The sequence below is a fragment of the Macaca fascicularis genome, chromosome 9 (genome assembly GCF_037993035.2).
Source record: "Macaca fascicularis isolate 582-1 chromosome 9, T2T-MFA8v1.1".
Classification (NCBI taxonomy): domain Eukaryota; kingdom Metazoa; phylum Chordata; class Mammalia; order Primates; family Cercopithecidae; genus Macaca; species Macaca fascicularis.
Genome location: NC_088383.1, coordinates 17673213 through 17701177, shown reverse-complemented (window position 1 = coordinate 17701177; position 27965 = coordinate 17673213). Strand labels below are relative to the sequence as shown.

At 40.9% G+C, this 27965-nt stretch overlaps 1 protein-coding gene across 5 annotated transcripts in view; it reads left to right on the top strand.

Moving 5' to 3' along the window:
* The window catches only part of RSU1 (Ras suppressor protein 1), a 237044-nt gene that overhangs the window by 8913 nt on the left and 200166 nt on the right, over positions 1-27965 (top strand). For 3 of the 5 annotated variants that reach the window (XR_006700803.3, XM_045399633.2, XM_045399632.2), the window contains exon 3: positions 25117-25167. The exons of 1 other annotated variant lie outside the window; for it this stretch is intronic. Coding sequence is in view for 3 of the 4 variants with exons in the window: in XM_045399633.2 (XP_045255568.1) it covers positions 25117-25167 (51 nt within the window). In the remaining variant the exon portion in view is untranslated. Of the gene's footprint in view, positions 1-15063; positions 15116-25116; positions 25168-27965 lie in introns of all 5 variants that reach the window. One more of the 5 variants, XM_015455445.3, reaches the window with a different exon arrangement.

Genomic DNA, 27965 nt, shown 5'->3' with positions numbered 1-27965 from the left:
GTTGCCCAGGCTGGAGTGCAGTGGCATGATCATGACTCACTACAGCCTCCCACTCCCAGATTCTAGCAATTCTCCTGTTCTCCCTCCCAAGTAGCTAGGATTACAGGCACCTGCCACAACACCTGGCTAATTTTTTGTATTTTTAGTAGAGACAGGGATGGGTTTCACCATGTTGGCCAGGCTGGTCTCGAACTCCTGGCCTTGGGTGATTCAACTGCCTTGGCCTCCCAAAGTGTTGGGATTACAGGCACAGGCTACTGTGCCCGGTTGGAGTTCACTCTTGAGTGTGTCTGAAAGCTTTGCTCTGTGATGCTGTGCTATGTTGTATCCTAGTCCTGAAGGAGTCACCAGGGCCAGGCTTGGGTGCCAAGGAGAGGTGACTCCTAGGTCTTGCCTTACCTTAAGGCATTCATTTCCAGAATTCTTTAAAACACTGTATTAGGCAAATAAAACGTGTCATTGGGCTAGCCCTGCCAGCTTGGAAACTTGGGTTTACCGGATGGCTGCAGAGCTTTAACTGTTGAAGAAAACATAAGAAGCAACTTAATCTCCATCTGATCAATATTAGCAGAACCCTCCCCACTTTCTTTATGGTTTCCTAAAAAACTATTAATCTCAACGGAATGGAATGATCAGATGTGAGATCTTTTTATACCGTATATTAATTCATTTTCTTCTGTCTTCAAACTTAGAACGTTACCTTAAAACACTACAAAGTATGGTGCTGGAAAAGATTGTGTTGGGGAAATATTGGTTCATGTATCTAACACAATAAACCTGAATTACATTAAATGGTAGTTTTAGTTATAGTATGCATACCTCCTAAAGATCCTTTTTATTTCATCCATTTCTCTGCGTATCCATTAATTATTCCTTTCGACTCTGTGTAGCTTATAATTTTAAGGGTGAGGCCAAATGAAGGTACACATCAGAACAAGCAATTACTTGCAAGGAGGTTTTGCCTCTTAGTTTTTCTCTACATAGTGTAGACCAGAAAATGGTAATGTGGTTTGCAATCTCGATATTTGAATGCTGGTCTGTGTAACTTGATTTTCTTAACAGCTGTAAGTGAGGCTGGGCGCAGTGGCTCATGCCTGCTGCAATCCCAGCACTTTGGGAGGCCAACGTGGGTGGATCACCTGAGCGAAGTCAGGAGTTTGAGACCACCCTGGCCAACATGGTGAAATACCCTCTCTACTAATAATACAAGAATTAGCTGGCTGTGGTGGTGCACGCCTGTAATCCCAGCTGCTTAGGAGGCTGAGGCAGGAGAATCGCTTGAACCTGGGAGGTGGAGGCTACACTGAGCTAAGATCATCACGCCATTGTACTCCAGCCTGGGCGAAAAGAGTGAGAATCTTTCAAAATAAATAAATAATAAAACAGCTGTAAATGCTTAAGTCTTTGGGCCGTGTCAAAGATACCTTTGTAATTTATTATATGTTTGTATTCTGCAAAGTTGTGCACCCTTTGTTAGGATAAATATAATAGATAATATGATTGAAATACCATGCCATCTATGCATGGAGTGTATCAATACATGCACACATTTACCATGTACCAGGCATTGTGCTAAGCCCTCTGTATGGATTAATCTTCCAACCTCACAATTTATTGTCATTATATAGTGAATAGGTAAGGAAACAGATTTAGGGAGCATCATTAACTTGCTCAGAGTCACCCAGGCAATAAGTGGTAGAACGCAGATTTGAACCCATGCCAGCAGACTTCAGAAGCAGTGTTCTCAGCTTATCCTGTTTTGCCTTACTTGTTTCTGACAGTCTTATGCACATACCCTGTGGAGGAGATGAAGATGAATGGCTAATACAGCAAGCATGCTGAGTACCTGTGGCCACCTGGTCATGTTCTAGAAGCCGTGGTAGCTGTCCTGTCTGGGCTAATGATTCTGTATCAATTTAGGGAATGCATTCAGGGTCACTACCTATGTTTATCCCATTTGAACCAGGGAAACAGGAACCTTCATCTTCCCAAAATACTTACACATAGTTTTAAAAAAATCTACTCCAAAATATTTTATTGAAATATTCATATCGATAAGTGCATATATGATAGTACAAGTTGACAGATTTTCAAAGCAAGAAACATTATCAGTAGGTTGGGAGCTCGTGCTCCTCCCAGTCACTCTCCCTTTAAGTCATGAGACTGCTGGCCTCCTGAGCTTATCCTGGTAGTTCCAATGGAAATACATAATAACACTTAACTCCTCCTCCTAGTCCTCATCTTCACCTCCTCCCTTCCACTCAGTACCGTGCCTCTCACAGATATGGGTGGTGATAGAATTGGAATATCTCACAATCTCAGATGTGGTACCCAACACAATTAACAATACTAATATGACTAATGCCAGTATTGCTAAAAACAATTGTCTTACGCATATGCTATCTTCATTCTCCCTCTTAAAAAAAAAAAAATAGGCTATTTTTTTAAGAGCAGTTTTTGATTTATAGAGAACTAGAACAGGAAGTACAGATCCACATCTCTCCTCCATCCCCCTTTCCTAGTTTCCCATATTAACATCTTGCGTTGGTGTGTTACGTTTGCTATGATTGCTGAACCAATATTGATGCAACATTATTATTAGTTTTTGAGACGGAGTCTCACTCTGTCACCCAGGCTGGAGTGCAGTGGTGTGATCTCAGCTCACTGCAACCTCTGCCTCCCAAGTTCAAGGGATTCTCGTGCCTCAGCCTCTCGAGTAGCTGGGATTACAGGCACGCGCCATCACACTCGGCTGATTTTTTAAAATTTTTAGTAGAGACGGGATTTCAGCATGTTAGCCAGGCTGTTGATGCATTATTATTAACTAAAGTTTAGAGCCAACATCAGGGTTCACTCTATATAGTATAGTTTTATGGGTTTTGACAAATTAATGTCGTGTATTCACCACTATAGTATCGTATAGAACAGTTTCACTGCTCTAAAAACCCTCTCTGCTCTACCTCTTTGTCCCTTCTCCCTCATTATCTACCTCCAGAACCTCAGACAACCACTGAAATGTTACAGTTTGCCTTTGTCTCTATAATTTTACCCTTTCCAGAATGCCATACAGCTGGAATCGTATGGTATATAGCTCTACAGATATGGCTACTTTTGCTTCACAACATGCATTTAAGATTCCTCCATGTCTTTTTGATAGCTCATTTCTTTTTGATAGTGTGAATAATATTCCATTGTCTAGATGTACCACAGTTTGCTTATCCATTCACCTATTGGATCATATTTTGGCAACTTCCAAATCTGGACAATTATGAATAAAGCTGGTGTAAACATAGTACAGATTTTTGTATAGACAGAAGATTTCAACACATCTGGGTGAACACCTAGGAGTGTGATTACTGGATCATGTGATAAGACTGTGTTTAGCTTTATAAGAGACTGTCAAACTCTTCTCAAGTGGCTGTACCATTTTGCATTCTACCAATAAAGAATGAGATTTCCTGTTGTTCCACATCTTCACCAGCATTTGGTATTGTTGGTGTTTTGGATTTTAGCCATTCTAGTGGGTATGCAGTGGTATCTCATTGTTTCCATTCCATTTGCAATTCCGTAATGACATGTGATGCTGAGCATCTTTTCATATGCTTGTTTGCCATATGTTTATCTTCTTTGGTGAGATGTCCATTCAGATTTTTTATGTACTTCTTAATTGGGTTGGTGTTCCTGAGTTTTAAGTCTCCTTTTTATATTTTGGATACCAGTTCTTTATCAGATATGTAGGTTGCAAATATTTTCTCCTTGTTTGCATTGGTCCTTCATTCCCTTAATGATATCTTTCACAGAGCAGAAATTTTTAATTATAATGAAGTCTCATTTAACAAGTTTTTCCTTCATAAGTTGTGCCTTTGGTATTGTATCTCGGAAGTCACTGCCAAATCTCAGGTCAACTAGATTTTTCTCCTTCGTTATATCTAGAAATTTTTATAGCTTTGTGTTTTGTATTAGGTCTGTGATTCATTTGGAGTTCATTTTTGTGAAAGATGTTAGGTCTTTGTCTAGATTGATTTTGGTGTGTGTTGATGTCTGTCCATCTGTTTCAGCACCATTTGTTGAAAAGACTCCTTTTCTCACTTAGTTGCCTTTGCACTTTTGCCAGAGGTTAGCTGATTATATTTGTGTGGGTCTGTTTCTGGGCTTTCTATTTTATTCCAGTGACCTACTTGTCTATTGTTTCACCAATACCACACTGTCTTATTACTATAACCAATATTAAGTTTTGAAGTTGGGCAGTGTCATTGCTCCAACTGTATTTTCTTCAATATCGCATTGACTGTTCTGCTTTTCCATGTAAATTTTAGGATCAGTTTGTTGATATCCATAAACTTGATAGTATTTTGACCGGAATTGAGTGTAGACCAACTTGGGAAGAACTGACATCATAACAATGTTGAGTCTTCCTGTTCATGAACATGGGATATCTCACTATTTATTTAGGTCTTTGATTTCTTCCATACTAGTTTTGAAGCTTTTCTCATATAGAGCTTGTACATATTTTGTTACCCATATATTTAAATATTTCATTTGTTTGGCGTTAATGTAAATGATGTGTTTTTAATGTAAAATTCTAATTTTTTATATAGAAAAGCAGTTGCCTTTATATATTACCTTGTATCCTGCAAACTTGCTGTAGTTTTTCAATTCTTCTTTGTTGATTCTTTGGGATTTTCTACGTAGACATCATATTATCTGTGGACAAAGACAGTTTTAATTCATCTTTCCCAGTCTGCATACATTTTGCTGTTTTTCCTTACCTTACTGCATTAGCAAGGACGTCCAATGTGATTTTGGCTAGAAGTGGTGAGGGGACATCCTCGCCTTGTTCCCAACCATAGTAGGAAAGCAACTAGTTCCTTAACATTAAGTATCATGTTAATTGTAGGATTTTTGTAGATATTTTTTACTAAGTTGAGAAAGTTTTCCTCTATTCCTAGTTTGCTAAGAGTTTTTATGCGTGTTGAATTTTGTCCAGTGGTTTTTCTGCATCTATAGATATAATCATATGAATTTTCTTCTTTTGCCTGTTTGAAGTGATGGATTGCTTTTGTTTTTGAGTTTGAACCACCTTTGCATACCTGGAGTAAGTTCCACTTGGTCATTGTGTGTACTCTTAATACATTTTTGAATTTATTTGCCAATGCTTTCTTGAGGATTTTTGTATCTATGTCCATGAGGGATATTGGTCTGTAGTTTCTCCTTTTTGTAATGTCTTTGGCTTAATGCTGGCCTCATAGAATGAGTTAGAAATTGTTCTCTCTGCTTCTGTTTTCTGAAAGGTATTGTAGAGAACTGGTATAATTTCTTCCTTAAATGTTTGGTAGAATTCATGAGTAAACCTATCTGGGCGTGGTACTTTCTGTTTTAGAAGATTATTAATATTAATTTATGATTCAATTTCTTTAATAGACATAGGCCTACTAAAATGATCTATTTCTTCTTGTGTGAGTTTTGGTAGATTATGTCTTTCCAGCAGTTGGTCCATTTTATCTAAGTTATAACATTTTTGGACATTGAGTTATTCATAATGTTACTTTATTATCCCTTTAACATCCATGAAATCAGTAGTAATGGCCCTTCTTTCATTTGTTAATAATTTGTTCTTTTTTTTTTTTTTTTTTTGATTAGCCTCCCTAGAGGGTTACCAGTTTTATTGATTTTTTTCCCAAAAACCAGCTTTTGAACTCAGAGATTTTCTCTATTATTTCCCCTTTTAAGTATCACAGATTTCTGCCCTAATTTTTATTATTTTTTTTCTGTTTACTTGTAGTTCAATTCATTCTCATTTTTCTTGTTTTCTAGGGTAGAAGTTTAGATTATTGATTTTAGTAGGTTGGTACAGAGGTAATTGCCGTTTTGCCATTACTTTTGCACCAACTTAATAGAACTTTCTCGTTTTGTAATACATGCATTTAATGCTATAAGTTTCCTTTAGCATTGATTTTGCTGCAGTTCCCAAATTCTGATAAGTAGTATTTTCATTTTCATTTAATTAAAATAGTTTTAAAATTTTTTTGACATTTCTTTGACATGTTATTTAGACATATGTTGTTAATGTCCAGATGTTTTGGGATTTTGCAGCTATCTTTCTGTTTGATTTCTAGTTTAATTCCAGTGTGGACTGAGAGCATATATTGTATGATTTCTATTCTCTTAAGTTTAAGGGGTGTTTTAATGCCCAGAATGTGGTCTATGTTGATGAATGTTCTGTGCAAGCTTCAGAAGAATGCATATTTTTCTGTTGGATGGAGTAGTCTATAGATGTCAGTTATATCCAGCTGATTGATGGTGGTGGTGTGTTTTTGACTCTGTCCTTACTGATTTTCTCCCTGCTGGATATGTCAGTTACTAGTAGAATGGAGTGTTGAAGTCTCCAAGTATAATAGCAGATTTGTTTGTTTCTCTTTGCATTTCTGTAAGTTTTTGTCTTACGTATTTTGATGCTGTTGTTAGATACATACACAATAAGGATTACTGTATCTTTCTTGGAAAGTTTACCATTTAATCGTTATGTAATACCTTTTTTATTTCTGATAATTTTCTTTGCTTTGAAGTCAACTTTGTCTGAAATTAACATGACTACTCCAGCTTTTTTTGCTTACTGTTTAGTGTCATATATCTTTCTCCATCCCTTTACTTTTAATTTAGTTGTATCTATATTTTATATTTAAAGTGAATTTCTCATAGATAACATATAGTTAGATCCAATCTTGGTTTTTTTTTTCCTAAAAAAAAAACCCATCCTGATAGTCTTTTAATTGATATGTTTGGTTATTAACATTTAATGCGATAATTGACATGACTTAGATTTATACCTGCATAATAAGTGTTTTCTATTCTTGCCCCCTCTTCTTTTTTTTTTTTTTTTTTTTTGTCTTCTACTCTTTTTCTGCTTTCTGTGGCTTTAATTGAGCACTTTATATGATTTCATTTTCTCTTTTCACAACATACTCCATTTTCTCTGCTCTCAGGAAAATTTATATTTAAAAATTTAGTATTTTAGAAGGAGGATAAAGCAAGGAATAAAAACTTCTTAATGATAGCCCTAGAGTTTGGAGTATACATTTACAATTAATCTTAACTCACTTTTAAATAACACTGTGCCACTTCAGAACCAGTGCAGGTAACTTAAAATCAAACATTTCCAGTTCCTTCCTGTTATCCTTTATAGAATTGCTATCATTCATTTCACTTATCTGTAAACTGTAATCAACCAACACATTGTTGCTGTTACTATTTTGAACAATCTGTGATCTGTTAGATTAAGAATAAGAACAATAAACCATTTTATATTACTTTTATTAATTTATTCTTTAACTCTTCCTTTCTTTATGTAGATCCTATTTTCTGCTGTATCATTTTTATTCTCTGTGATGAGCTTGTTTTAACACATTTTATGTGTCTTCAGTTTTTACTTTGGTGAGAAAGTATTTTTTTTTTCTATCTAATTTTTCACCCTGAGAACCTGATGGGGCTCTTGGAGGTAAAACTCAGCAAAGTACAGGAGACCCCTTAAGCCTGGGCCCCTAGGAGTTGTTTTTGGTTTATTTTTTATTTTTTATTTGTTGTTGTTGTTGTTGTTTTTTAATCTCTCAAACTAGCCTATCACTCAGTCTCTGGCAATTAGGCAGTTATCCTTGAAGCATCCCTACTGGTTGCTGGCTCCAGCACGTGTTTCTTTTCCTAGAATGCTGTGATTCTCTGTGTTTGCCTGTCTGTAGATTTCAGTATGGTGGATTGCCCTGTGACCTCAATTTTCTGATGCATCTGTGGAAGAGTTTTTGGTTTTCTGTTTGCTCAGCTTTTTTCTCACTGTGAGCATGGTAGTGATAACTTCCAGACTCTCTATTTGCTAACCAGAAAGCCGATACATCTCTAATCTGGTTTCAAGTGTGGAAATACGGCTCCCTGCTTTTTAGAAGTTGAACTGTATCTAGATTTTCAGCACATATAGCCCTCTCCTATGATACCGTCTCTCCATTAGCCCTCAGGCAGTCTTAGTTCTACAGGTACCTCTATCTTTTATGCGCATCAAGAGTCTTTAGGTCAATGCATCTCCAGTTATTTTGATTGTCTGAAGCTTGTACTCTGAAATATTCCTCAGAAAGGTATCAAGAGAATAATATTCCTAGAGTTTTTCCTGTGGGTAGTACGTAAAAATTTGTGTTCTTTTAACATGAAAGTCAATTTTACAGGTAGGGAGACTCACGGTTTCTTTTCTGGAGTGTTGCTGATGTGTTACTCTATTTCTTCTGGCATAAAGCGTTGTCCGAAAGTCTGGTGATGCAATTTTATTTCCTGTAATTTTACTAGAGTATGACTTGGTGTGGGGTATAGTTCATTCTGGTCTGATTATTTCCCAGGTATGTAGTATGCTCTTTAAAGTTTGAAAATTTTATTAGTCTGTTTTCATACTGCTATAAAGAACTGCTCGAGATGGGTAATTTATGAAGGAAAGAGATTTAATCAACTCACAGCTCAGCATGGCTGGGGAGGCCTCAGGAAACTTACAATCAAGGTGGAAGGGGAAGGAAGGTGCCTTTCTCACAAGGCAGTAGGAAGAAGTGCTGAGCGAATGGGGAAGAGCCTCTTATAAAACCATCAGATCTCATGAGAACTCACTATCAGGAGAACAGCATGGGGGCCACCACCACCATGATTCAATTACCTCCACCTGGTCTCTCCCTTGACCTATGAGGATTATCAGTTCAAGATGAGATTTGGGTGGGAACACACAGCCTAACCATATCAAAACTTTTAAATTTTTATTTCAAGAAAGTATTTTTATTGTGATTTTTAGTCTATGAGCTCTTATGTCCTTCTTTAGGGTTTTTTGGGGTCTATATGTTGATCTTTTTGCCTGTCTTTAATATTTGTCACTTTCTCCCGGATCCCTGTTCCTGCTTCATTTCTTTGTTTTAAAAGAAATCCCTCATGCCTGTAATCCCAGCACTTTGGGAGGCTGAGGCAGGTGGATCACCTGAGGTCAGGAGTTGGAGATCAGCCTGGCCAACATGGTGAAACCCCGTCGCTACTAAAAATACAAGAATTAGCCAGGTGTGGTGGTGGGCGCCTATAATCCCAGCTACTTGGGAGGCTGAGGCAGAAGAATCGCTGGAACCCGGGAGGCGGAGCTTGCAGTGAGCTGAGATCATACCACTGCACTCCAGTCTGGGCAATAGAGCGAGATTCCGTCTCAAAAAAAAAAAAAAAAAAAAGAAATCCCCACTTTATCTTCTGTTTCTTGTGAAGTATTATGTATTGTGTTTATTTGCTCTTATATGTCTTTGAATTTAGCTTTCATTTCTGAAATTTTTTTTTGTTTCTAATTTTTTTTCTCAAGTTTTGTCCCTTTATTACTGAAATTTTGGAAATCAGATTTATGTTTCTGTTTTATGTCGTGTATCATTGTTGTAGTGTCTTTTTACCTTGTTTTGAAATAGTCAATTATAGTTTTGCCCTGTTTTCTGGGCATCTTTTTGGTTAGTGAGCTTTCATGGTCAATGATGTTCTTCTACACTTTCTTTTTCCTTTTATTCCATAATAACTCTATGGGATTTGCTCCCAATATTTTTTATGTCACTCATTTTAAATGAAATTAATTTTCCTAAACTTTCAGAGGAAGGCTTAATTCTATATAGGTTTTCTAACTTTACAGAGCTCTGTCCTCTGGTTGATTTTATGTAGTATTCAAAATAGAGTGGCTTGCTTTCAGATGACTTGGTTCAGTCCTTCTGCCCACTTTTATCTGGATCTTCTCTATCCTTGGTCTCTTCTTTTTTCTCTCTTTTTAAAAATTTTTAATTTTTACTTACCGCTCCTTGTGGAGTAGGGCTACCCTATAGGCAGTGTGTGTCTGTCGTTGGTCTCTATTATTTCTGTCTTATTCAGCTTTGATTCTCGGCCCTGTCCTGCAAGGGAGCCCTAGGTGGTCAGTTTCCAGGTCACAGGGCCTAGACTTGTTCTGATCCATCAGACCCTACTGCAGGCCCCGCTGTTGGGCTGTTGGAATGGACAGACCCTTCCTAATTTCAGCTGCTCTTCTCACAGAGGTCTTCTGGGCTTTCTGGTGAATTTGTTTAGCTATTTGGGGGTTCTCTGGTCTCAAGTTGTTCGACGCTCCTTGGGTTCTCTCTGCTTTCATCACATACGTGCTGATATCACACCAGTCTTTGGGTTATTGGTAGCTTGTCCTCATCTACTTGTATTTTGGAGTTTTTTGTGGGGACACTTTATTACCTAGTTTTGTTGCAAATCATGTCCTTAAGTTTTTTCTTGCTGCCTAGTTTCTCTGTTTTGATGTAGGGTTTCAGGATTCCTAAAATCTGCCATGCTGCCTGCACGTTTCCTGCACCCACACTTTTTCCCCTTGGTACAGTGGGAAAAATACCCTTCTCCTGAAGTGAAGGAAAATGTGTATGTAGTATCTGATGCAGACCAGGTACTCAAAAAATGATCGTTGTGGTGAACAGTTTGGCAGTGTCACCCTTGTTGAGCCGAGGCGTAGTCTGTTTTGAAGCTGCCATTGTGGGAGCTCTGACGAGGTGGGGATTTGGGGGTGAAGAGTCTAATGGGCCTTTGGGGTGAGGAAAGAACACGAGGGTAAGGGTTTGTGGGTGTCATTGATGGCAGATTTGTTTGCTGCATCTGTGCATGTTGAGAGAAAGGCAGAGGGAAGGGACTGGAGCAGGACTGGGAGAAAAGACATCACACACGGTGAAGATCTAGGGAAGCCCTGGAGCAGATCAGAAGAAACAAACCTAAGTCTGACTTAGGGGCCGGTGGATTATCAGTGTCAATCTAGGTGACTGGTTACAGGATTGGAGAAGGCAACACTTGGAGGCCAGGATAAGGGATGACGTGTGGGGAGAGAATCAAAATCCAAGGTTAAAAATAATGGTTGAGCTGCCTTCGAGATCAAATCATGTTCTGCTTTCTGGTAAGAGCAGGTGGCACACCATGGTCTTCTAATATTTAGTGACTTTTGAGGGACTTAGAACTCTTAGAGCTCCAAGAGTCACGTGGCTTTTGTACAGGCAGCAGGTTTAGGATTCCAGCTCCTCCTGCTTGGAAAGGAGGTTTGCTTTTCCCGGGGAAATGTGGGGCCAGGTTCAGGTGAGAAGTATGGGGGAAGGCTGAGGTGGACGCAGAGAGCTGCTGCTCAACAGGAGAATGGAGAGTCATAGAGAAACGCCCGACATCAGACCCTGGGAATAGAGTGCCGGTGCCCCACCTGGGCGGCTTGTTTATCTCTAGGGGTCCCGGGGGTTGAAGAAACACCCTATTTTCTGAAATGCAAAGTGTGCACAGTTAATACTGCTCATGTCTTAACTTTGGCAAATAAAAGAACCTATGTACGTACTTAAACTCCTTGTCTTTTGAACATCATCAAATGCCATGCAATTGGCAAATTGTGGATGCAACCAGTGGCATATTTGTTTAGCCAGTAAAACAGTATCAGAATTAATCAACTTCTTGTTTAGAAACAGCTTTTAGGGGATTCTGTCTGCTTATTAGTTCCGAAATCACAGGCAAGTTGCATAACCTCTTGTGTCTCATTTTTCTCATCTAAAATTGAGAGGGAAGAAGACACTACTACTGTTGCCTTGTAGGGTTATTGTGAGAAGTAAGTAAATTGATAAAGTTCTTAAAACTGTCATGTTTTAAGCATTTGGTAAGCATTAGCTATTGCTGTTTGTTATTGCCTTATTTTGTTTGAACATTTTTTTTTTTTTTTGAGACTGAGTCTCACTCTGTCACCCAGGCTGGAGTGCAGTGGTGCCATCTCAGCTCACTGCAACCACTGCCGCCTGGGTTCAAGCCATTTCCCTGCCTCAGCCTCTCGAGTAGCTGGGATTACAGGCACCCATCACCACACCTGGCTGGTTTTTGTATTTTTAGTGGAGATGAGGTTTCACCATGTTGGCCAGGCTGGTCTCAAACTCCTGACCTCAGGTGATCTGCCCGCCTTGGCCTCCCAAAGTGCTGGAAATACAGGTGCGAGCCACCCCACTGGGACTGTGTTAACATTTTTGATTCTAGTGAGCAGATAGGTAAAGTGCTCAGCACAACACAGTGATGTAGTGGTCATTGCATAAATATTCTTTTTTCTCTCTTTTGTTTCATTTTAAAGATGAGGAATTTGTGCTGCAGAACAATCCAGTGATTTTCTTGGGATCTCATGGGATGACAGGGCCGGTCTCACCTGCTAGGAACTGTGCATTCTTTGCTTTGCTTTTGTGTCTTATTTTATTCTAGATAGGAAGGAATTTTCCATTCAGGTTTATATTATTTTTATTATGGTTGGAATTTCTGTCATAAAGGACATTCCATCCAGGTGTCAATATTATTTTTCCAGTTTGCAAGGAAGAAGCTCAAGATTTAGAATGTGGAAAACTTGGTTGTACTCTGTTCTGATTCTGGTGGTCTGTGGAATCTTAGAAGAATACCTTTACTTCTCTGGCCCACTGTTTTCTTCTCTGTAAATTGAGGAGCTTAAGTTCTTTAATTTCTAGGGTTCGTTTGGCTCTAACATTCTACAACTATGATTTCTAGAACTACATACATCTTGTGTTACACAAATAAAATAGTCTATGCTAGAAAAATTAGTCAATACAAGCAAACCAAAAAGAAAAAGGAGGAGACAGAGGAGGAAGGTAGTTAGATATAAAATAAAAGGGACTCTGGTCCTTGAAGATTTTATTAACCCTAAAAAAGTTTTCAGCACTTGCCTTTTAATGGGAGTTTCAAAGCAGCTTGCTACTTTTATGGTACAAGTCTTCTGCCTGTCAGAGTTCTCCAGAGAAATAGAATCCATAGGCAATATATATATGGAGATTTATTATGGAAATTGGCCCAGGCGATTATGGAGGCTAAGAAATTCCATGATGTGCTGTCTACAAGCTGGAGAACCTGAAAAGTTGGTGATGATGAGTCCAAGGCTGAAGGTTGGAGAGTCACAGGAGGGGTGCGTATCAGTGATGCAAGTCCCAGAATTTCAAGGCCCGGGAACCAGGAACTCTAATGTCTGATGGCAGGAGAAGATGGATCTTCATGAATTCTCCCTTCTTCTGCCTTTTTATTCTATGAGGCGCTCAATGAATTGGTTATTGCTCACCTGTATTGGTGAGGGGGGGGTCTTCTTTACTTAGTCCCCTGATTCAAATGCTAATATCTTCTGGAAACACCCTCACAGACCGGGAAAAGAACATTTTACCAGCTATCTGGGTATCTCGTAGCCCGGTCAAGTTGACAACATTCACCATCATGTTCTGTATTGTATCCTAGTGTTTTATTTCATCTCTTTATTGCAGAGGAAGCTCATTGAGGGCAGCAACTGCATCTCACTCATATTCTATCCCTGTCCCACTGAAGAAGTACGGTGGCTTGCAGAGTAGTTGTAACTCACCAAGTTTTGTTAATAGCATCCAAAGACTGCATCTCTTAGGTGGCTTACTATATTTTTCTCTTTAATTCTCCCAGGCCTGTTCAGAAATAGTTTTTTTCTGTGTGTTTTTTCCTGGAACAAAAACTATAAAATGATGTGGTTGGACAGGAATGATGTGGGCTCCATAATTTAAATACCAGCATCTTGGGTCTGTCTGTCTTCTTTCTCCTTAATGTCCTGATGGACTGAAATACTCCAATTAGTGACCAGCTCATGGGAGGGTTCTCAAGATAGGTGAATTTGCTGCTCTTCCGTGTAGAAACAGGGGCCGTCTTTTTTTTTCAGTTGTCGTATGTTCAATTGTTTTATTGTTAATTGAGAGATGACTTAATTGGGATTGATAGACCCTTTATCTGTACCTAGTAGAATTCAGTCAAGTATTCAAAATTTCAAGTATTTTGAAAACTTACTACTGAAGAGCGTCAGTAACCCTGAACAATAATTAGTTGTGAACTAAGGAAAAGCTTTCATCCCACAGTGATATTTTTAAAGTTTTAACTTATGAACAAAATTCAAAAGAAAGGTTTTTATGATTCTGGGTGTGTTGATGAATATAATATTTTTATTATTTATTGATATCAAATATTTTATTGTCTGTCTTCATTTTAATACATTGTCAGAACCTGCATACGTAGTAGTAGATCAGAATCTGTGTCCTACTACCAAGTGTGAGATAACTTCAGCCATGCGACATGGGCAGGCATTTTAAGCAGCATCATGGAGATGCAGAGCTCAAGTTGGCCAGCATTGCTGCCCGGTGCTGACATCTGGCCAGCTTCCACATTCCTGTGGAGCCTCTGATGAGGGTTATTTAAAGCTGTGGCTGTTTCTAGTCCACCAGGGAGCCAAAATGGAAAAGCCGTTTACACCACGCTACATGTTAAGATCCAGTTAATTCTTTGTGGTCTAGAACTCTGGGATGATTTGCATTAACATGGCGGTCTCTGTATACAACTGCAGAGGGTTCTGTCTACAAGGCAATTTGTAGAATCTTGCAGAATTGGAATAGTGCACCCTGCAGTGGTAAAACAAGGTGGCCTCTGAATATCCCAGAAGGTATGGTGGTTCTTCCAGCATGTTACATTTGAAACCACAAGAGGTGTGAAAAAGCATTGGCCGGGCACGGTGGTTCATGCCTGTAATCCCAGCATTTTGGGAGACTGAGGCGAGCGGATCACGAGGTCAGGAGCTCAAGAACAGCTTGGCCAACATAATGAACCCCGTCTCTACTAAAAATACAAAAATTAGCCAGGTGTGGTAGTGCGTGCCTGTAGTCCCAGCTACTCGGGAGGCTGAGGCAGGAGAATTGTTTGAACCCAGGAGGCGGAGGTTGTCGTGAGCCGAGATCATGCCACTGTACTTCAGCCTGTGACAGAGTGAGACTCTGTCTCAAAACAAAAAAGCGATGAACTCTTTGCGAATAGCAAGACCTCTTTAATGGCTTCCATTTGGAATGCACAATCTTTGAGCTGAACTGGTGATTGCAGTCCAGTTTTTATGACCAACGTTACAGAACCATTCATTTAGAGTCCAAGATGGCCAGTGCTCACCCATGAGAAGATCTTAGAAACTTCCAAGCTCAGTTTCATTTTGTATATTTTCAGGTCTCATCTCCCGTGTCTCATCCTGGCTTTGATCCCCCTCATCTCTCTGGATGTAAGTGCCGTTCTGTGAAGCTAGAACTTTTTCCTATCTCTGAAGTGCTACTAAAGGAATCATTTGCTTCTTAATTTGTCAGATTGAAAACTATGGAGACAAGTTCCAGAGTGCCACATCTTTGTGATATGTTAGGCCACTTTGAGAACAAGTCAGTAACGTCATATTACAGGGCTGTGGATTGTATCCTGCTTATTTTTCCTTCCTTATGTTGTCTACTTTATCCTGAAGAAGAGGAAAAAACCAGGACCTATTTCAAATACTGATATCTGCTTCCATGAGTTATCTAGACATAATGATTCTTTTTCTAGGAGTTTTAGTTTTTTGATTTTTCTTTTACTTTTCTTTTCTTTTTTTTTGTTGAGACGGAGTATCTCCGTTGCCCAGGCTGGAGTGCAGTGGTGCGATGTCAGTTATCACACCAACCTCTGCCTCCTGGTTTCAGGCGATTCTCCTGCCTCAGCCTCCCGAGTAGCTGGGACTACAGGTATGCACCACCACGCCCAACTAATTTTTTGTACTTTAGTGGAGACGGGATTTCACCATGTTGAACAGGCCAGTCTTGAACTCCTGAGCTCAGGCAGTCTGCCCATCTCAGCCTCGGAAAGTTCTGGGATTACAGGCATGAGCCACCACATCTGGCCAGTTCTTTGATTGTTTTTTGTTTTTGTTTTTGTTTTTGTTTTTGTTTTTAATTTTTCTTTTTTTTTTTGACAGATGGCTCATGCCTGTAATCAGCACTTTGGGAGGCCAAGGCAGGTGAATCACCTGAGGTCAGGAGTTCAGGACCAGCCTGGCCAACATGGCGAAACCTCGTCTCTACTAAAAGTACAAAAATTAGCTGGGTACGGTGGGGCACGCTTGTAACCCCAGCTACTTGGGAGGCTGTGGCACGAGAATTGCTTGAATCTGGGAAGTGGAGGTTATAGTGAGCCAAGATCATACCACTACACTCCAGCTAGTTCTTTGATTTTTCTGAATTTACTCCATTAAAATACTGACCACTCCTTCCAGGTTCTATCCTGTATTAGTACGTTCTCACACTGCTATAAAGAGCTGCTTGAGGCCGGGTAGCTTCTGAAGAAAAGAGGCTTAATTGACTCATAGTTCCACAGGCTATACCTGGAAGCATGGCTGAGAGGCTTCAGAAAACGTACAATCATGGTGGAAGGTGAAGGGGAAGCAATCACGTCAGAGCAGGAGAAAGAGAAAGCAAAGAAGGAGGTGCTAACACACTTTCAGACAACCAGATCTGGTGAGAACTCACCATCATGAGAAAGGCAAGCGGGGAGTCCACCCCCATGATCCAATCACTTCCCACCAGGTCCCTCCCTCAACACAGAGGATTACAATTCAACATGAAATTTAGGAGGGGACACAGAGCCAGACCCTATCATATGCCTTCCTTGTTTTTCATCTCTGTGCTCAGATAAGCCTGGGATTGATTCCATCACCCATGAGTTGCAGAGGTCCCCTGGGTGCATGGTGTACTCTGTACCCTAAAGCGTTTCTCAATTTGTTACGTCTTACAATAAGTAACATCTCTTTCTGAACTGCCATTGTCCTTGTAAATCTACCTCCCAGTGTCCATGATTCTTTTATACCTAGCGTGTTAAGTGGTTGATCCATATTCTCTCTTCTGTAAGTTGGGTGATCGTGTAGCTTATCCTCCAAACCAGGACATTTTTTAGAGGGACAGTTGGTGTAACCCGAGACCATTCCAGGCTAATCAGGATGTGTGATCGATGCTGCCTCTAAGAGAATCTCCAAGGTAGAGACGGCCGGCGCTCTGAGTGTGATCGGTAAATATCCAGTCAATAAGTGCCTGCGTGAGTCCTTGATTGTCTTTCTTGTGAAATTATTGAACCAGCTAATTCCTTTCTAGCATTTTCGTGCTGATTCCCTTCCTGGCTCAAGAATAAAAAAATCATAAATCACAGGTACAGTGCCAGCAATCTCACCCTGCCCCCACACCCAACAAATGCTTCCCTCCCAATGATTTTGCTTCCCACTGTTCATTTTGGCCTGATCCAACGTTCACCTAAATAATATTCCTAAAGAGGCTGGAGATAGAATGATAACCAAGGCACTGTAGCATTTCACTGTGCACGTCAACACATTTTCTCAGTGATTGAGTTGAATTTTGAAATGTATTCTACTCTGAAAATGCCCGGACAAAGCATAGTTGAATATTGCTTTAGGAATTTTAATAACAGTTTGTTCTCACTGCTTTGGGGGAGCTCATTCGGAACGGTGTCTGGTTAGCAGGAGCATTAGAGGATGTTATTAACACAGCAGAAGATCTACCAGATGTGATTACGGTCAGCAAGACACCGGTAGCGGGTCAGTGGTACTGCCTGCTCCCGTTTTCCTGACATGTTCAGCGGGGGCAGCTTTTGTACTTTTAAATAACCCATTCTATTTTGGTAGACCCTTTCTACCTTCTTTTCTAACAGCGCCGTTTCCATACAAGACTCACAATGAACTCACCATTCCCGAGTGGAAAGGAGTGACTGGTTGTATAAATACGTGTGTCTCCACTTGGTCTTTGCCAGTCCCGGCTTTGTGGGGGTCTGTTGATTCTTTCAACTTAGCTGCCCTCCCTGCAGACCCGACCTGCAGTCCTTTGTTACTCTCAATATTTTTCTCAAAAATCTTTTATTAACTTTTTATTTTCTGCTCTCGTTTTTCTTCCTCTTACCTACTTTAGCATGTGGTCCCGTGGCAAGAGTGAGAAAGAAAAATACACTCTGGTGGTGTGATCAGGTGAAGCAACTACTGAATTTCTCTTCTCTATTAAAGGAAAAAAAAAGAAAACACAACTTTTGAACTTCTTTAGTTTCTCTCCTGCGAAGTGTTTGTTGAAAGGACACAATGAAATGACTGAAAAGAACCAGTTTTCCCTCATTAAATCTGTCCTCGTGAACCTAAGCTTGTGAACTTTGCACTTTTTTGAGAAGAACAACATTTTTTTTTTCCCTTCTAATTAGTTGCTTGTGCTATTTTAGGAGAAATTAAGGCAGGGAAGATGGGAGTACCTTCAGTTTTCTTTTGATTTCAGTGACTCTCAAATGGATGGTCTGCGGGTGTGAGAGACTGCTAATTGTCTGCCAGTTTCAGCTCACCCATCTTTCTTGGTAATAAAACACCTAATTTTTACCTGGCACATGGTCACCCAGAAGCCAGACTTGTAGCTAGGCATCACTGTGTTACTAAGTTTTGATTACTTGCTTGTAAGTGGAAATACCGTGTACAACTTCTTGGATGTGTCCTGAAGGAGGAAGCCTTCTTTATCCTTTCCTTTTTCCTGAGAGGAATGTCGATGTGATGGCTGAGCTCAGGCTGTCATCTTGGGCCAGGAGGTGTGTTTTAGTCAGCTCTGGCTGCTATAACAAAAATACTATAGACTGGGTAACTTCAACAACAGAAATTTTTTATTCGTGGTTGTGAAGGCCAGAAATTCCAAGACCAAGGTACTGACAGATGCAGTGTCCGGTGAGGGCTCTCTTACTAGTTTGTGGCAGGCCACCTGCTTGTATTCTCTCCCATTGGAGAAAGAGATCATGTCTCGCATGTCTCCTCTTACGAAGGCACTGACTTCATTCATGAGGGCTCCACCCTCATGTCTAATCACCTCCCAAAGACTCCACCTCCCAATACCATACACGGGGGATTGGGGCTTCTGTATATGAATTTTTCGGGGAAAAATTCCCAAATGTACAGTCCCTACCAAGGTGGGAGCCATGTACAGGGGATGGCTTGGTAACAGGAAACCAGGGGCCTCTGGACTGCCTCTGTGTAAGTGAGAGAGAGACTCCTGTTTTGTATAACTCCTGTTAAGTGTCGTTTACTCTTACATGAAGCTGAGCATAATCTTAACTGATACATCTGTGAATCTTTTTAATAATCTTGTTTGTTATCAGGGATTTCTGGGGAGATTGTTTTCATGTCAGACTATATATCTCAGAGATAGAGCAATGCTTTGTCTGGTGGACAGAAAAATCTGAACTCTTAGAAATGTGTGAGATTTCTGCAGCGTGTAACATCTTAACCATCATGTGGGAAACCACCATCGGGATTCTGTATAAAAGCCACAAAAATGCCTTTCTTCTTCTCCTTGGCCTCTTTCTGTCCCATTCTGTAACAATTCGGTCCTAAAGCCATTAACTGGGTGTATTAGTTTGTTTTCACACTGCTAATAAAGACATACCAAGACTGTGTAATTTATGAAGAAAGAGGTTTAATGGACTCACAGTTCCACATGACTGGAGAGGCCTCACAGTGATGGGAGGAGATGAAGGAAGAGCAAAGGGACATTTTACATGGGGGCAGGTAAGAAAGTGTGTGCTGGGGAACTCCCATTTATATAACCATCAGATTCCGTGAGACTTATTTACTGTCATGCAAACAGTATGGAGAACCCCCCGCCTCCGCCCCGTAATTCAATTATCTCCATCTGGCCCTGCCCTTGACAAGTGGGGATTATTAAAATTCAAGGTGAGATTTGGGTGGGGACACAGCCTAACCATATCAGTGGGACAGGAAAAGAGAGGCGTTCAGGGGTGGCCTGTGGGGGAGCATTGGCACCTTAGTGGGTGAGGAGAGCAGCCATCTAAGGGTTGGGCAAGTCGGGGCCCAGGCAGAGTGAGGAGGGTGTCCTGGTGGAGGTGGCCTGGCATGGAGTTTAGTATCAGGGCAGAGTGAGGAGGAAGGGGGTGATGGGGAGATTGGTTGCTGTAGTGGAACAAATGTTGGATAATTGAAAGAGCTCCCCAGATTCCACAGCGCCTGCTCACATGAGGACTTAATAAGAGCACAGAAGGTGGTTCAGCTGGAGGAAGAAAGCACAAGCCAGCACTGGTGACCCAAGAAACTCAGTGGTGTGGCTCCATAGGACACATTTTGTCTCCAGATTATGAATCATCAAGATGTGTCCAAGGAATCTTGGTGTCAGGAGAGCCTGGGCAAAAACATGGAGCGCTGTCTTCTGTGCTTGGCCAGTCAGCCAGCCAGCCTAGGCCCTGTGACCAGGTGTAAGGCATCGATCCGATCCGCACCTCCCTGAATGGTCTAAGCAAGCTGACCCTGGGGACCACCAGGGGCGTTTTTAACTTTAAACTGGCCCACTCCTCCTTATCTTGATTAAGAGTCAGTACCAAACTTCCAGGGGATCCTTGCAGATGAGCATAGAGCTGTCCCGGTTTCACTGTAAGATAACCGTTTTATGCAGCTCTATAGAGGGGTATTGATTAAATGAGTAAACGATTTAAAGACCATAGAAGTGGAGTTCTCGTCGTTGGAGGAGAGAATTACAAATACAGGAAGAGAGAAAACTAGAATGAACCCTGAGATGTATTGGAGTTGGGTAGATTGGGGTGAACATAGGGTGTTTAAAAATAGAAATAGACAGTGAAATCAATATAGGTATTAGGAGTGTGTGTATTTCCTAGCTGTGACCACTCAGAGGGGCCGAGAGTACCTAACTCCCCACCCTGGCCCATAGCAGTGAGCACATCTAGTGCCTGAATTTTGGCTTATAAATATTACTTCCCACTAAAAGGAACCAGAAGTCATGGGAGAAATGGCTGATTCCAGGGCTGTGGTAGAAAAAATACAAGATGGACCTGAATATCTTGTGTCAGAAGGCAAGAAAGTGCTGCAAGAATGAGGGGGCGTGTCAAAAGGACTAAGAAGCCAGCTTGGATGGACTCATACTGGCCAAATCAGGGACAATTTGAACATCACTGTAAATAATAATGATAAATGATAACCCATCAGCTAAAATAGCAAGCTGCAAAGCTTTACAAGTATAACTAAATAAACCATGATCTCCCAGCACCAATGCTGTTGACCTTTTGGATTGGATGATTCTTTGTCACGGGTTGGGCTGCCTTGCGTGATGTAGGATGTGTGAAGCATCCCTGGTTTCCATCCACTACACCAGTGCTTTACACTAGTGCCATCCAGCAGACAGAAAATGCCAGTCACCAATGAAATTGTAGATTTTCTAGTGGCCACAGTTGTTACAATCCAAAATGTCTCCAGACATTGCCAGATATCCCAATTCGGGCGGGGGAACAAAGTTGCCTTGACTGAGGACCAAAAGGCACAAGAATAAGTTTAGAGTTTGGTGAGGAACAGGATATTGACATTGTATCAAAGTACCCTTCCTCATTTTCCCAAATTTACTAATTACAAGAGGGGAAAACAAGACGTTGGCAATGGAGAAGCCAGGCAGACTTCAGCGATCAAAGCGAAGATCCTTATCAGTGGGATAAATGGAAGTCGCATGTCCTAGGTAGGGTGCCATGACAAGAACACAGTGTTTCTGCGATATCCCTGCCAAGGATGCTGATATGGTTTGGATCTGTGTCCCCACCAAATCTCATGTGAAATTGTAATCCCCAGTGTTGGAGGTGGGGCCTGGTGGGAGGTGACTGGATCATGGGGGCAGAGTTCTCATGAATGGGTTAGCACCATCCCTCCTGTATTAGTCAGGGTTCTCTAGAGGGACAGAACTAATAGCATATATATACATATATAATATATATGCACATATGTATACATATATATGCACATATATACACGTATATATACACACGTGTATATATATATACACACGTGTATATATATCAATCTGTATCTAGAGAGCATGCAAGAGTTTATTAAGTAGTATTAACTCACATGATCACAGGGTCCCACGACAGGCCATCTGCAAGGTGAGGAGCAAGGAAAGCCAGTCCAAGTCCCAAAGGTGAAGAACCTGGAGTCCGATATTCGAGGGCAGCAAGCATCCAGCACAGGAGGAAGATGTAGGCTGAGAGGCTAAGCCAGTTTAGCCTTTTCAGAGGCTAAGCCAGTTAAGCCTTTTTCTGCCTGCTTTATATCCTGGCCATGCTGGCAGCTAATTAGATGGTGCCCACCCAAAATTAAGGGTGGATCTGCCTCTCCCAGCCCACTGACTCAAATGTTAATCTCCTGTGGCAACACCCTCACAGACGCACCCAGCATCAACACTTTGCATCCTTTAATCAAGTTGACACTGAGTATTAACCATCACATGACTTTTGTACTGTATAGTGATAGAGTTCTCGTGAGATCTAGTTGTTTAACAGTGTGTGGTACCTCCCCCTCAACCCCCACTTCCTCCTGCCCTGGCCATGTGATATGGTTTGGCTGTGTTCCCATCCAAATCTCATCTTGAATTTTAGCTCCAATGATTCCTACATGTTGTGGGAGGAACCTGGTAGGAGGCAATTGAATCATGGGGGTGGGGCTTTCCCATGCTGTTCTTGTTATAGTGAATAAGTCTCAGGAGATCGAATGGCTTTATGAAGGGGAGTTCCCCTGCATACGCTCTCTTACCTCCTGCCATGTAAGATGTGCCTTTGCTTCTCCTTTGCCTTCTGCCATGATTGTGAGGCTTCCCAGCCATATGGAACTGTGAGTCCGTTAAACCTCTTTCCTTTATAAATTACCCAGTCTTATAAAAAACTCTCTTATAAAGTTTCCTTTATAAATAAAGACAGGTACGTCTTTATTAGCAGTGTGAGAACAGGCTAATACCTCATGTGAAGATGTCTGCTCCAGCTTTGCCTTCCGCCATGAGTAAAAGTTCCCTGAGGCCTCCCCAGAATCAGATGCTTCTATGCTTTCTGTACAGCCTGCAGAACCATGAGCCATATAAACTTTTCTTATAAATTATTCAGTCTCAGGTATTTCTTTATAGCAATGTGAGAATGGACTAATACAGATTCATGAATCAAGAATCAACAAATGACTAATCTCCAGCCTGGGCAACAGAATGAGACCCCATTTCTAAAAAAAAAAAAAAAGAAAAAATTTTAATCAAGCAAGCATGGTGCTGTGAGCCTGTAGTCTCAGCTACTTGGGAGGCTGAGGTAGGAGGATTGCTTGAGCCTGGGAAGCTGAGGCTGCAATGAGCTGTAATTGCACCACCGCACCCCAGCCTGGGCAACAGAGCAAGGTCATGTCAAAAAAAAAAAAAAACTGTGTAGAGGGACATAATATAAAACAATTGCCCCTGCAGTCTTTACAATTGCCAAGGTCACAAAAGTCAAGGAAAGAGAAATTCTCAGCCTAGAGGAGATGACAAACACCTGACAGCTACCCGCAACGTGAATTCTGAACCAGACCCTATTTCTTCCCTAAAATAAATAATTGGGAGAAACTTGGATTTGGAGAAACTTGGATGGGGGCTAGGATTAGATGGTCCTCATGTGCTGGGTTAACTATTTTGATGGTTGTATTGTGGTTATGTACATTTTTGCTTATAGGAAGTATACCCTAGAGTTTATGGGGCATCAGGCCAGCAAAATTAATCTCAGTGGTCCAAGCTGGGAAAACAGATTTTTGTATTGCATTTTGAACTTCTCTGTAAGTTTGCAATGGTTTGAAAAAAAAAAAAAAACATGCGGGCAGACTCGGTGGCCCATGCCTGTAATCCCAGCACTTTGGGAGTCTGAAGCAGGCGGATCATGAGGTCAAGAGATGGAGACCATCCTGGCCAACATGGTGAAACACCATCTCTACTAAAAATACAAAAATTAGCTGGGCATGGTGGCACAGACCTGTACTCCCAACTACTCTGGAGGCTGAAGCAGGAGAATCACTTGAACCTGGGAGGCGGAAAGGGCAATGAGCCAAGATTGCGCCGCTATATTCCAACCTGGCGACAAGAGTGAGACTCAGTCTCAAAAAAAAAAAAAAAAAATTACAAAAGTGTGGTCAGTAGAAGTGATGCATATTTTCTTCAAAGCATGCTGAGTCTCAACATCGAGACCCTTCCTGAGAAAAATTTTTGTCTTATCAGTTTAAGGAAAAACCTCTACTGCATTAATAGAATGTTCTTATAGAAATAATTTGGGAGACTGGACACAGTGGCTGATGCTTATAATCCCAGCACTTTGGGAGGTTGAGGTGGGAGAATTACTTGAGCCCAGGAGTTTGAGACCAGCCTGGGCAAAATGGCAAGACCCACATCTCTACAAAAAATATAAAATTAGCCAGGCATGGGGGCACACGCCTGTGATCTCAGCTACACGGGAGGCTGAGGCAGGAAAATCATTTGAACCTGGGAGGTGGAGGTTACAGTGAGCTGAGATTGTGCCACTGCACTCCAACCTGGGCAACAGAGTGAGACCCTGTCTCAAAAAAAAAAAAAATTGGAAAAATTTACACACACACACACGTGTATATGCATATGTGTGTAAATGCTGACACATGCAGTAAAATTTTAGACCCCAGACTAGAGGGTAGATCATTTCTCTCTTTTACTTTTGTGGCTGTGTATATATTTTCTTTATTTATAGTTAGAAAAACCATTCTTTAAGCAAACCTAATCTTACTGAGCAGATTAAACCGCCATGATAATGTTTGAAGCTGGAGAGCAATCTGCATTTCAAATCAGTGCTTCAAAATGTCAACCAAAATATGTTTAGAAGAAATTGTGAAGGGTTTTAACTCCGCTCATCTGATAGCATGGAGGGGAATTTCTGGATGGGCACCAAACATAGATGAAACAGTAACACTGGTGGGCCTTCTGCTAGATAAGTTTCTGTTTGGATGAAGTGTTGTCAAAAAAAAATAATTAAAATTTTTTAGCACAAGTAAGGCCCCTGTGCACCTCTATCCCCTTGGCTGGTCTTTCTGACCGGCACAGATAATTGAGATGAATCACTAACGGCTAGGCAAGCAGGCCGGGGCACCACACAGAGCTAACTGGCCCTTGTCATGTTGGATTCTGTGACATTAATCTCATTAGCTCTAACTTGCTGTGCTAATTGCACCGTTAGTTGGGTGCCTTTTCTTCCTTTGGTTTAACATTGAACAGATCGTATTCCATGAATCCTAGTTTCTATTTTGGTGAGTGATAATGCTTCAACCTGTGAACATAACTTTGCCGTTTGCTTTGTAGGAGTACAGGTAGAATCCGAATACAGCGATAAATTTACTGACTTGACTTTTTTTTTTCTTTTTAGTTACCTTATCCCATATCACACAACTGGTCCTCAGCCATAACAAGTTAACAAGTAAGTGATGTTTCTCTTTTTTTACAGTTTCTGACATTTAGGTAATCCTATGGCACTGCTGAGTCTGTTATTGTTTCCTTGGAAGAAACTAATGACAAATGATTGTTTGCAGAAACCTTATTTTGGTGACACGAAGATGAGAATATTGTTGTCTTGTATTTTGTCCTTTTGTAGTTAGCTCTACTTTGAAGATTCTTTTCTTTTCTTTCTTTCTTTTTGAGACAGGGTCTCACTGCGTTACCCAGGTTGGTCTTGAACTCCTGGGCTCAAGTGATCTTCCTGCCTTGGCCTCCCAAAGTGCTGGGATTACAGGCATGAGCCATGGCACCTGGCCTGAAGATTCTTTCTTATCATGTTTATAAACCAAAGAGGAAAAAAATGGCATTGTTTCTCTAAGTGGTTCCGTTCAGAGATAGTAAATGCTGTGGTGACCTGAACTGCCAGACCATTGGTGAGCATTTCAGGAGAAAAACTGACTTGAAAGCATTGAAAACTTGAAATGATTAGAACGAGTTCTTCGTTTTCATTTATATTTCCTCCTCAAAAGGAAAAGGTTTAAGTGTTCAATACACTTTCCGTCCCTGCTTGATGGGGGAAAAGATGCAAAATTGTATACATGATAGACCTTTACATCTGTATTTTTTGAAATTTTTGAGTCTGGCTTCCCCAAAAGAAAAATTCTGCTGGGCATCCATAGAGCCCCACAGTAGAAGTATCTGCTTAGCATACAGTAGGATGAATGCCTATTTTTGTATGAATGTCTTGTGTGCATGACGGGCCATTTTCTTCATAGAGCACTGGCTTTAAAGGTTTTAATGGCAGGGACCCACGCTCCTTTCCCGTTCCTAATTGACTGTCAGTTCTCTTTGCTTGCCATTTTTCCTGCAGACTTGAATGATTTTCTAATCATGTGGCAAGAATTTGTTAAGGAGCTTTCCGAGTCCAGTGAAATTGAGCAGAATGTCATGTTGAGGGATTTATGTCATGAATTTATGTGTGTATGTGTGTTATATACAGCCTGAAGCACAGAGCTGTTGATTATTGAGAATTAAGAGCGGCAGCGAGGTCCCCTCATGCGCAGGAAACAAGCGGATTAGTTCGTTGTTAGCCAAAGCGCGTATTTGTAAGGCAAAGGCAGAGTGATGACACAGTTGTCCACTTCAGTAGTGGTGGCCACAGAAGCCAAAAGTGAGACCTATAAATCTTGTGTGGTCATTGTTGTAACAGGTAATTTATTGCCGGTTTCATCGTTTTTCTGGGAAATGGTCCTGTGGTCCACAGAGACCCGATTCTCAGTTCAGAAGGGATTCGTGGTTTGTTTTGAAGGGTGGGCCACATGATTCCTAAATCCCCCAAGATTTGTGAGCAGTAATAACTGACCTGCTCTGTTGTGTAGTTTATTAAAGTATTTCTTAATTGCTAAGCTTATCGTTGTTATAACAATGATAACTTGTTTCGCTTATCTTGTACAAACCAGTTTACACAAGAAAGCAAAACTGGCCAGGATCAGTGACTCGTGCCTGTAATCCCAGCACTTAGGAAGGCTGACGTAGGAGAATTGTTTGAACCTAGGAGTTTGAGATCAGCCAAGGCAACATACCGAGGCCTCCATCTCTACCAAAAATCAAAAAATTAGCTGGACATGGTGGGTGCACCAGTGGTCCCAGCTACTCAAGAGGCTGACCCCAGTAGGTCGAGGCTACAATGAACCAGATGATGACACTGCACTGCAGCCTGGGCGACAGAGGGAGACCCTGTCCCCAACAGAAAGAAAGCAAAACCTTTATTTCTATTAAATCATTCATTGATCTCTTCTTTGAAAACATCTTGCAGATCATTGTACTTTATTTCTTTTTACAGGGGTCAATGGATCAGTTTCTTCCTCCAGGCATTATACTATTAGATTAATTTCGAGGGGCATATTTATATGTGGAGTTACATTGTGTTGGCCATTCAGGAGACTGACTGTGAAAGAATCCAAACTTTATTATTTCTGCCGTGCCAGTTTTTTTTTCCCTTTTCTTCACTCCATTTGAGACACTCTTGACCTAATCCAGTAAACTCTAATTAATGGTCTTGGTAAATTCTGTTTCAAGCCATCCTGAGTAGTATCAGTGACACCCGATCTGTTTCAGTAAGGTCAAATTTGCATCCTTTACTATTTTTCTGGCATTTAAATGAATGACTTTGCTATGGTTTTTCAAGTGTTTATAGTAAATATGTCCATTTGATGGAAATATAAATATGCATTAAATGTAAGTGGCTAGGCACACCCTGCTGTCACTTTTTATGGTAATCAGTGTCTTTCACTTTCTGTTGTTTTTAATAGGGACCAGCTGACAACGCCACATTAAAACCACAGGGACTCAAAAGATTACTCCCCCACCCCCTCACCCGGCACTGCTTTTATCTTGCAAAACTATTCGTGTTTTTCTCTTAGTATGCCAATTACACCTTCTCTGACATTTCCACTTATGTGCTCATGGAAGGAATGAATGGTTTACTCAAACCGGGACATTGATTTGGGGACACTGTTGACTCCACTGACAAGATCTGCAGGGTTATTGAAACAGTGTGGCACGGGGTTGACTTCCCTTTTCTTGCCAGTGGTTTTGGCCTTGACAGGTCCACCCAGGGCAGTAAAAGTGAGGCCACAAGGAAGCTGAAAGTGGCATCTGTGATTCTGAAATTCCTCAAGAATTTGGGAGCAGAAATTCCTGAACTTTTAAATACTGCAGTTCATAAAAATATTTATGTATTGTCAAGCGAATTGCTGCTAATGCTTCAAGACTATTATG